General features: G+C 41.2%; 1 protein-coding gene across 2 annotated transcripts in view; it reads left to right on the top strand.

Annotated features, from left to right (window-relative positions):
- The window catches only part of LOC109303345 (interleukin-1 receptor type 2-like), a 50843-nt gene extending 46041 nt beyond the window's left edge, over positions 1 to 4802 (top strand). For both annotated transcript variants that reach the window (XM_019525551.1, XM_019525550.1), the window contains 3 exons: positions 2332 to 2467; positions 3381 to 3526; positions 3974 to 4802. In XM_019525551.1, the coding sequence (XP_019381096.1) occupies positions 2332 to 2467; positions 3381 to 3526; positions 3974 to 4101 (410 nt within the window). In that variant the 3' untranslated portion in view covers positions 4102 to 4802. The remainder of the gene's footprint in view (positions 1 to 2331; positions 2468 to 3380; positions 3527 to 3973) is intronic.
- The last annotated feature ends 6869 nt before the right edge of the window (positions 4803 to 11671 follow it).

Genomic DNA, 11671 nt, shown 5'->3' with positions numbered 1-11671 from the left:
GGCTGGGGCAGCAGCCAAATCTCTGAATCAGATTTGGCTAAATTGAATCAGGACAGTGATTCAAATCACCAGATCAAATCACTGTCCCCTGAATTGCCCGAAACTGAATCTGAAGCGAGTACTAGCCGCTTTGCACAGGCCTAGTACACACACCCTTCTTCAGGCAGAGGGAGAGTCTACAGTTGTAATACTGTAATACAACTGGAGACTCTCCCTCTGCCTGAAGATGGGTGTTTGTACCTGAAAGTTTGCAAAGAACAATTTTTCCAGCTATTTAGTTTGTCTAATAAAAGATATCACATTTGCCCAAAGAACCTTGTCTCACTATCTTTAGAGCTCTGGCTTATTCAACATTTCTTTCTTATCTTTCCTAACTTCCCCCACTCTGTATTCCTTAAGGAGGATCTGGACTATTTCATAGCCTTGAACAATGGTTTTCTTGACTTTGGAACATTTTTGTTTGTTTTAAGTGTTTGACTTGTAGCTTCTCAGACACTCTGTAATTAATGATCAGGGTATCTTGATGTGGTCTCAACATCATTACATTGTATGTTATTTTATGATGTGAAGCTTATGTTCCAAATCTCCAACTCCCCCAAAATCTAAAATATATTTAACAACAGATTTTTTTTTTACTGTATTAACTACTAATTTATGCTCCAAAAGCTTGACTTTTAAGTGCCCTTTCCCTTTTATGACATCAGAGCCTAAGTGAATAAAATGAGTAACATGTGTAAGGCACACCAATTTTTGTAACTAACAACTCCTATGGGAGTGATGTTGGCTAGCATCACATCCAGCCATTTTTGACTTCCTGGACCTAGTGTGAGTGACCCACTGTACCCATTTATAGCAGGGTCACCAAGGGTAGCCTTCAACACCCATCAAGACACGGCTTGAATTTTTGCATCTGGAGCTATTGCAAGTCAACATATAACCCCTTTGCCACTACACCCCAACACTGCATTAATGCAAACCAGAATTCTCCACTTACCTACCTCACAGTTAGTTTCATGTGTACTTTGCACTTTAATTCAAGTGTGTTATCTGACCACATATTTTCAATATGAAGTAGTTGCATCCTGGTGAAGGTTCATCATCCTAACTCAGGACTAAAGTGGTTTATTGCAAAATTCCTGATATTTTCATTGTACCTTTACCTATTTTTGGAGGCTCCTCTTGTATTCACTGGCATTTTAAACAGGATTGCCTCCAACAGATAGCACATTTAGGAATGATGTTACACTGCTTGTGAATCAGGTGGCTGTTAAGCTGTAAATTATTCCTTTGACGCACAGTAATTGCAATGTCTCAGAAAGATTTGGGCCACTGGAATGTAGACTTGTCTCCTGAGGAATGTGGCTAGAGCAAATGTTACTAACTGACGTATGAAAAAACAGATATTTGCTTAGTGTCTAAATAATAGGGACAGCTGCCAAAATGTTTGGTCTTGCTGCCAAGAAGCAGAGATGGACTAATTGGACAGAGCTTCTCTGTCTATTACCCTAGTATGTAGCTATGAAAAGGGGAAGCTATGGTCAACACGTGTGGGGTATTATCTCTTACTGAAATTAGTGGTCTTCAGCGTGAGAAATGGTATTGCTTAATACAGCAGTTGGCAACCAATGGCTCACAGACTGAATCCAGCTTATCGAGCTGTGGCTTTGGCAGCATTGCGCTATGGGGGTCAGCTGTCTAGGGCTCTGGCAGTGGGGTTGCTCTGCCTATGTGTCGCTCTGCTGTTTGCCATGTCATGCAGCAGCTAAGCTGTGTGGATAAGCAGAAACAGCAGGTAGGTCCTAATGCCTGCTGACCTCTGACCTGAGCTGGTACATTCTGTTGTGCCCCCCACCAGTGACTGAATATATCCAGTAGCATAAAAATGGATGGGTGAGTAGGCCTGAGCTCTGGGTACTGTCTAATGAGGAGATGTGGGGAACAAGTCATCTTCCCATCCTCCAGTCTGTCCTCTCTGGCACTTTCCAATTTGAGCCACAGCAGCAAGCAGAGGTGGTAGGTATAGGGCATTAAAGGCAATATAGTTCTGTACAGTGGTAGCAGCTGAAGTTTGGTACTGCTATGGGGAAGATGTCAGTCCATTTTTTTGCCACCAAAATTGGGAGGTTTTGTGCTCTGTCAACATGGATGTCTGTAGCAAAGAAATGAGATGACATCTGCCATTAGCAGCAGTGAACTTGCTGCTACTCCTGTATTTTGCCCACTGCTGGAGCCTCTGCTGAAGGTACAGGGAGGAGTGAGAGAGCACAGTCCTGGCCAGTTACACCTCTAAATATATCTGTGTAATTTCTTTTTCTTTTCTCCTAAAAACAGGCTATAAGATGATTATCCCATGTAAAGTATTTATTGGATTAAGCAGACACTTTTATACTATTGTGGTATGGCTTGCCAATGACACATACATTGACATGATGTACAAAGACGACCGAGTTACAGTGGGGGAGCGTCAGTGAGTATTGATGAGCTGTCACACTGTTTGCTTGAGGGTGGGAGGTTGTTTGGAAATGTCATAGGCACATTCTGTGCTACTGAATATCAGAGGGTGAAGTAGGAAGTGAGCAGTTCTGTTTTTGGATGTGATTCTAAATTTTATTTAATTTGATCCTTTAAGTCCAGATCCTAAAAAACACATGCAAGTGAGCAGGCTCATGCTAATGGGTTGGTCCATTAATTCCTACGGGAATACTCACTTATGAATATCTTTATACATCTACAAGTGACTGGGGGCCTGAGCCAGGATGGAAAACTAGGTGTGCCTCGTTGGGTCTTAATTGGAATTTTGATGCTTAAGTCCTCAAACCTGACCCAGAATACCTCTGCTGAAGCACCACAAAGCTCCTTAGGCTCCTAAATTAATTCAGCGCCTATATTTTGGATTGTAAAGTTCCCTGAGGCTTCTGTACAAACTTCTAAACTCTGCTTTGTGCCCAGAAGAGTGATCTGTTATGTATGCCCAAAAGGATATACCAACTGAGTTCAACACAGAGCACTGCAACCACAATCACTTTCAATAAAAGTTATTGCTACTCCTCCTTCTACATAATAGCCTGGTGATTAAGGCATGAGAAACCTAAGCTCCAGGCCTGAGGAGATTCAAACTCGCTATAAAGTGCTCTAACCTGAGGCTTTAGAATAGGCCGGGAGGAGGGGAGCGTCCTTGAGTCCTGTTGAAGCTGAGCTACAGGTACCCATGTTGACAGGGAGTAAGAAATGGAGGCTGGAAACTGTGTAATAGTCTTTTCCATTGGGCTGTCAGATTGGGCCCAAACCTGACCCCTGACTATTAAGCTGGTGCCAACTCAGATGAGTAACCTCAAGTTAGATATGAAAGAAGGTAAGCAAATGTATTATTTTTATTCCAGGGAAATTGTAGAAAATGGTGAAAACTTCATTGAGGTGCCCTTGATTTTTGATCCAGTCAGAGAAGTGGATTTCTACACAGACTTTAAGTGTTTAGCCCAGAACAGTGACGGGTACCAAGTGCTGCCAACGCGGGTCAAAGAAGAAGGTATTGATTTTGATTGCACATAAAGCTGGAGAAAAAAAAAACAAGCTATAATTGTCACTTACCATGAAATCAAATTTAAACATATCTTAATAGTGAGAGCTGTGCGTGAACTGTTGTTGAGCAAATAATGGCTGCTTCATTTAATTGCACACTCACTGCTGAATATGGTATTGTGGGGCACCTCACACACAAACGACACTGTCTGTAGTCGTCTTAGTAGTAACATTCAACACAAGTTAGGGTCTGCATGGGGCTGAGTCTCTTTGGGAACACATTTTATATAGAATGGTTGAAAACCTGGCCTCACTGATTTCAGTGACTTTACAAAATTATGCTGTTTAATATATAGACATTAAATAGATAAATAAATAAATATATTTGTGTGTGTGTGTGTGTGTGTGTGTGTGTGTGTGTATGTATAAAATATTTCTCTCTCTCTCTTTACAGCAATCAGTTTCTCCTGGTACATAGCAATGATTCCAGTAGCACTGATCTGCCTGCTTCTAGGGGGTTTATTCATTCACAAATGCTGGAAACTGAGAGTTGATAAAGGATATATGATTGCCAAATCATAATGAGGAAAGCCTGCTTAAGGTGCCAACCTTCAATAGAAAAGATTTCATCCTGTCTATATGTTAAATATAATGCAGAGAGACCTTTTTAGGCAACTGGATTGTGTTTCAAGGAAAATGTACATTAGTTATTTTTTTATTTGTATCTTCTGTGATTGTGCATTGTATATAGATGAAGATGAATTGCAAAAAACCCACTTATTAGTTTACAGTTGGAAGGTAACTTCTGGGCTTTTTGTAGCATAAAAGAATATCTCTTCTTTACCCCCCCCCCCCATAGTTTATCTTTTAGTTATGTGATCAAGTGGGGCAAAGAGGTCTCTGACTAGTGTAAATACTATAATCTTAACACAACAAAAATGTTATTTGAGCAAGCTTGTTCCCAGAAGGATAATTCCACTTTATGGCAAAGGTATAGTTTGTTTGCACTGCCTACTGTAGCTCTATTTTACTTCAGACTAAAAGGAGCCAGAACCCTACAAAAAACAAACTATCTCAGTGTTTGCTATGTGGATTATTTCTCACTTAAAATTTGCTTTATGAGAAAAACAGAATTAATATAGTAGGTGCGGTATCATGGAGCATTCTATGTAGTCTGCCAAAGCATCATAGCAAGAGACTCCTACTGTACCATGCTATAAAAAGATTTTGGAGTATGTTATATTAGTTTGGAATTATAAATACATTTCTCTTAAATCATTTGACTAATTCTTGCCTTATTTCTGGAAATGATGTGACCACCTTGCAGGAATAACACTCTAATCTTGTTTTATAATTTATTTTATGTACCATTCTTTCACATTTTGGATTTGATTCTCTTCCCTCATGTCTAAAATTAGTGATGTTAGACCGGTATGAAACCACTGAATTATACAAAGGGAAACATCCCAGGTACAAATCTCAGCCCAGTTAGATTAATTAGGTTAATCTAACCTTGCCCCATTCCTGAAACAGACCAGAATCGAAAAACAAAGGAAAAATATGAAATCTCTTTCACTGGCACATTATCAGTAATTAAAATGAATAGAACACTTTAATTATTCTGTCTTTCAGGAAATACTAATTGCTTGAAAGGCAATTGATAGAGGAACAGCTATATGATGTACAATAGATGTTATCTGCATGTACCCTATTTACCTGAATCCTAGCTGACTCTGAATTTAAGATGAGCACTCCATAATTAGATTCTAGACGTGAGAAAATTGCTATAATTTGCCATGTCTAGAATCTCTAGTTAGATTAAAGTATAAATTAAAAGTAGGAACTGATTGTTGTGGGAAGGAATCTGGAGAAAGCGCAAGTTTTAGCTACATGTGCCAAGAATGAAGAAGACATTTTTTATCAGTAACTTCTGGTCAATGTTTAGAAAACAAATATGGATAATAATAACATTCTTAAAAGAGTCCAATGATATGACTCCTTTCCCCTGTACTTCTACAACAGTAGTTAGGAGGCTGAAACACATCCAACAGAATAGCATGGTTGGACTTGACTGAAGAGCAGAAAAAATAATACCATGGAATATAGAATACCACTGCTGTGGGAAAGATTATTTAATAGATTCTACTTCAGGTTAGGGGAAGAAAAGCAAGATCTAATAACAGGATACAAGGATGCAATTGATGTTATGTAATCCAAAACATTTTGTGTCAAATGAAGGTTGTAAGGAAACAAAGGGAATTTATCTTACTCTTGGGAAGTAAGATTTGCATATGTTAATGTTACGATACTAATAGTATAAAGCAGGGGAGGGCAGAATATGGCCCGTGGGCTGGATCCATTCCACCAGGCCATTCTATCCGGCCATGGGGCCCCTCTAAAATGTAGATGTTTGTTACCTGCCAGTGGCTGCCTGTCTAAAAGCCGATGAAGCGCCGGTGGCATGAGTTGCTGGCTGCAGCAGCGAGCAACTCTGTGGCCAATCTGATCTGCTCCGCCCTGCTCCACCCCCACCCCCACCCCCAGAAGTGTCTGGAGAGGCTTCTGCCCTGGTGACCCTGTGGCTGTTCCCCAGCCCACCTTTGTCCAAGAGTTGAAATTCAGATAAGAATGGGCAGGGGTGTGGGGTATTGCTGGGATTTGCTCTGTGCCTCCATGTGCCACTCCTGGCTAGAGTGCCAGGAACACCATGTGGAGGCACAGAGTTGGCCCAGACTGATGGACAGGACTTTGCTGTGTAGATATGGTGTGGGGTGTGGGAGCGTGTGTGGGTTATGTTGGGGGTGTGGGATTGTGTGTGGGGAGTGTGGTAGGGTGAGAGGTTATGGTAAGGAGTGGGAATGTATGTGGGGTCTGTGGGGAGGTGTGGGTGTGTCTTGGGGATATAGTGGGAGGTGGGGAGCCAGACCTGCCCATCCTTTCCCAGCTACAGTGGGCAGTTCCCAACTACAAGGCCAGGACCCATATGGCACAGCACAGGGCCAACCCGGCCCATCCTGACACAATGCAGTTCCACCTGCAAGGCCAGGACCCACACAGTGCAGCATGAAGCCAGCCCATCCCATCCCCTCCATGCCATGCAGAGCGAGTCCCGGCTATGCAGCCAGGAACCATGCATTGCAGTTGGGACAGATGAAGCTGGGCTGGCTCTGTGCCATGCCATGTAGGTCCTGGCCTTTCAGCCAGAACTGCATTGTGCCAGGATGGCTGGGTTGGCCCTGTGCCATGCCATATGGGTCCTAGCCTTGCAGCTGGGAACTGCATGCTGCAGTGGGATGAGTCCCAGTAAAACATCTCATGTAGATGCACCCTCTGAGGACTTTGGAGAATCTTCTCTCTTCATTCCTCCTGTCCTTTGAAAAAATAATTACATTACTATACACAGGAAGGAGTATAAAACCAAGAACACAAGGGTCACTAAAACCAACAAAACAAATCTCAAAGATGAATAACACACCAATTATAAAAATAAAACAGAAGGGTAAACTTTATCAGGCATAGAAAAATTGAATGCGGGGAGGAAGTGGTGAAGTTTAACTAATGATAATGCCTTTACACTGACTTTAGAGCTGCTGGGAATAAGGTCAGATGGTTCTAAGTAGCCATTTGAATTCTTGTTTGCTTTGGTAATGCCCCCTAGAGACTGAACCACAGCTTCTGGAGGGTGGGAAGTGAGGTTACTTCTATGCATTTTTCAATTAGAGGTTAACACAGAAATACTTTCAATGCACTTGGGGAGAAAACAAATCCCTCATATGACTTTTGAGAGAAACGATAAGCGGAAGACTGATTTACATTCAGACTTTGAGGGATTAAATACCAGAGCGATGCAGTTGTACATCCCAGGCTCAAGCTCTTCTCCATTAAACTCCATTACACTTCCATGGGGACCACATGCCTAAAACCAAAGGTAGCTATAGAAACTAACTTTGCGTTTCCTGCTCTTTGTGCGCTCAGAAACATTACCCATTTAAGATGGCAATATCTTCATTATCTTATACAAGAGATCTGCTTCTTCTGTATAGTTCTGTAGTAGCAGGCCAATATCCATCTGTAGCAAACTGCAAGGAGCTTGGATGGAGAAACAAAGTTACAGGAATATGGAGCTCAAAGAAGTACAGAAAAAAAATCAATCTGTGTGCACTTGACTATTGCACCAGGTGCAATAGCAGTGCCTTCATGAATAGTTCTCTATAGAAAGAGCTAGTTTGGATTTGTGAGGAGGGAGTCCTGTAATCTTATTACTCAGTGTGTGGTATATGACACATGGTGGCAGTGGTCAGCTTGAGAAGATAGTGTGATTCACAGGAAAACAAAGTAGCACCTACAAAGGGAAAGGGCATGAAGGGGGTTGCATGAATCACCCGGGTTGCTGGGTTTTCAGACCAAAAAAGCCCCAAAGTCAAAACCAAAAAGCACTCCTAGCATAAACATGAAATCAGCAGAAACTTGAATAGAGTCATTATACAGAGCTGACCTTGGAGGATAAAGATGAAACCTTTTTTTGTCTTGCTAGGCTAAAAAAGAATGAAGTGAGATACTGTTGCGGGAATAATGCCCAGAAAATTGGAACAGTTGGCAAAGGTGCTGGAGGAATATTACAATTCTGCATAGAATAAGAGATTTTACCCAAAATCTAGGTGCAAAAAAAAGTAGTAGAAGTTTACATTACAGAATAGAAAACCTGAGTGTCCACATGTAACTTCAGAGATATTAAACATGCTGTAGTTAAAGGAAGGATTCCTTGTGGGACACATGATTTCAAGAGATGGTTGAGAGAAATGGATTTAATCTTAAAGAAATGCATCCAAATAGGAAGGGCAGTTGAATTTTCCAGGGAATGGATCAGAACAAATACAGCAATAGGTGCAGAACAAGTACACACAGACTTATTCTAAAGGAACCCAAGAAACAGGATGAAGACAGATCAACTGAGAATTCAAGCACTGAGATCCAGTATGCTTGCCATGAAAACCAACACAGAAGACCAAAAAAACCATCCTGTGTGCATCTACATTAATACTGCTGCTTCTTTTTTCATATGGTGTCAGATTCCAACTTCCAAATCTTGAGCCATGTGTGGATGCCATGTACCCCGTCTAGGCATTCGTAGAGATTGTAGCTTTTGATAAAATGCTAACAGCTTAGAACATGCTACCTAATTAACGCAGCTATTTATGTAGGGCAAACGTGTTCACTGTTTCGTATATCAAGAAAAGACTGTGGACTATTGAGCTAGATAAGCCATCCCATCACTTTATAATCTTTGCCATACCATTTGTCAGTGCAGTAGGTGGTCAGCCAGGCCCAAGAGCTCTTCCAGTATAAAATGAACTGGACACTTGGAAGGATTCCCATGTATCATGACTGAAGTTTATTGTAGGAGAAGGAAATGTCAAGGAAGAAGCAACCAGGATTGCAATTCTAAGTTGGGACAACTCCTTAACAACTGCAAAGAGTCATATTAGGGTGAGTACAGGCAAGCTGAAGCTGAGGAAGACCAAAGTTCCCTATATTGGACCCCTGTTCTGAGGAAGTTATATAATTGCAAGGAACTTCTGAGAGACTCTGGCCAGAGTCTGAGACACTGAGAACCATTAAGAAAAGCCCAGGTGCTCAGATGGAATGAAAATCTAGAAATGTATGGGGTGGCCAAGTATCCTTCCAGATTCTTAAACCCAGGAGAGGTATAAAGCTACTGTAGCATCTCTGCTCCTCCTCTCTTACTCTTGCCCCAGCACAGGGAGAAAGTTGGAGTTTGAAGGGCTTTGATCTACAGGGATCTGTAGGCTAGTTTAGAAAGATGACAGAGGGCACATCTATATGTGCCCCCCACTGCACATTTGGTACTACTATGCAGTACCTATTGGTGGTCCTGGTGGTGCATGGGTCTTTTCCAACCCTACTGCACAGTAGCAATGAGCTTGTTGCTACTGTGCAGTAGCAATGGCATCACGGTTAGTGCCTGCTGAAACTACATTGCCATAGCTCATCGCTATGGTGATGTACCATTTCATGTAGATGTGCCCAGAAAGCCACCCCCTTCTTCTCAAGTGTTTTCAGTGCTGTTCCTTCAAATCTGAAGATCTGGCCCAGTGTAGGTATCACACTTCTAAAATAATGCTCCTCGACTGTATTTGTGAATGCTTTACTCTGGTGGTGGGCTGTTTAGTCCTTTTCTATTTAATAGTCCCTTTTGTGTCTCCCTTTAACTTATCCTACGTTTTGATACCATTCTAATTGCCACAGAATTTATACACAGTTCCATGAATTAATGACTATACTGCTTTGTAATATAAATTACAACAAAAGTAAGTCTCTTGAAACTGAGAGGAAGCAAAAGCCCTCTTTGATTAGGGGACCATAATCAATATGGAAATACTCCATGGGCTTCATTAAAAAGCAATTTCTTAAATATAACAGAAATAAAAGTATCAAGCTGTCTAGCTTTAAGTGGTATGCTCTCCTGCCTCCATGCTCCCCTGTTTTTCTATCTGATCACACTTTCAGTGTACTTAGTGGTTCATACAAAACTTCAGCAGGCTGTTCGGCCTTGGAGATATCATCTTGTTTGCTTGCTTTGGCTTTTTAAAATGCTTAGTTATAAGGCTGCAGTGCTGATGGGTGATGCTAAGCTGATGGGTGAAGTGGACTTGGACCAGCTAATATTTTTAATTTATTTAGCTACAGAAGAATACTCTCAAATGACTTAGAATCAATTCACTGTGCACATGGCTAATCTAAGTAACAGTGGATGTGTCTGCATGTCCCCCTGATTGCACAGTTGGTACTGTGCAGTCATTTAGTACTTGCTTTAGCTTACTTGCTTTAGCAAGTACTAAATGACTGTGCAGTTCCCGCTGTACTGTGCAGTCCCAGTGGCGGCACAGGTCATTTCCAACCCTATGTCACCACAGCAATGAGCTCCTTTGCAGCAGTGTCACAATTAGTGCCCACCAATGCTACACCACCATAGTGACGAGCTACGTTGCTGTAGCTCATCACTATGGTGACATAGCATCTCATGCAGATGTACCGTGTGTGATTTTTTTTTACAGTTGTCCTCACCACACCTTCCCTCCCCTTCCTTTCCATCTAATTTTATCTTACTTAACTTTCTGTAACTGGCTTTAAATCAGTTTGGGAAGGGTTTGTATTTGTATAGCTGCTCTCACTAGGGGAGTAGTGTCCTATTCAGAATGAACTCTTTTGGTGGACTCAGAAGGGTGCACAGCTTGTGAAGAAGCAGGATTCAACATGGAGACTTGAAACTGAAAAAAAAATCCTGATGGGATGGATGAGAGTTGGAAAAAATTCACTGATCATCCTTCATATTAGGACAAATGATGCTGCAGGATTGCCCCTAGAATAGATCAGATATAACTACCTCAATTTGGGAAAGATGCTCAAAGGAGTGAAAATTCTTTATTCAGCACTGCGCCTTGATAGCAAATTGATTCCAGCTGAGTTCAAGCTAGATCCCTGTTCACCTAATCAGCTCTCCTGATTGTCTCTGAAATGATCTGATGAAGATCAACAGATGGCTCAAGGAGCGGTGCTATAAGTAAAGTTTTGGGATGTTCAAGGTATCTATGGATAAGAGGATTCTTTCAGAAGGATGGAATCTCTTGATTATCCTGGGATTGAGAATGATGCAATTAATAAGAAGAACTTTAAACTAAGAAATGGAGGGAGAAGTGAGAGAGATATCTGTAATCTCCATATCTGGTTTTAATATACAGGAAGTGAAAAAGGGTGAATAAAAAAATAAAGTAATAGACAAAATAGAAAATAAAATTAAAATGTGTTATAGTAGTTGTTTGATTTTTAGTACATGATTTGGTTTTAATTTATAATTTGTTAAAAGGATATCTTTTGAAATATTTTGTGTGCGTGGCCCTTGACAACAAACCAAAAGTTGTATAGTGTCCTGCTGAAATAATTGCCACCCTTGCTGTAGTGACTTTCCTCACTTTGAGTAGATTTATTTTCAGCTAAATATCAGATGCCCAATGATGCTAAACTAAGTTTTGTCATATGTGGAACCAAGTTGCACCATCCTTATTGACTCCTAGTGCCAGGCCCTCCTCCCTTGGGAGCTGGAGGGTAGACCACCATCTCCCTCCAGGACAAA

Source organism: Gavialis gangeticus, unplaced genomic scaffold (assembly GCF_001723915.1).
Source record: "Gavialis gangeticus isolate Ggan-Ray unplaced genomic scaffold, GavGan_comp1, whole genome shotgun sequence".
Classification (NCBI taxonomy): Eukaryota; Metazoa; Chordata; order Crocodylia; family Gavialidae; genus Gavialis; species Gavialis gangeticus.
Note: the sequence above shows the minus strand (reverse complement) of the source record. Positions and strands in the feature narration are given on the sequence as shown.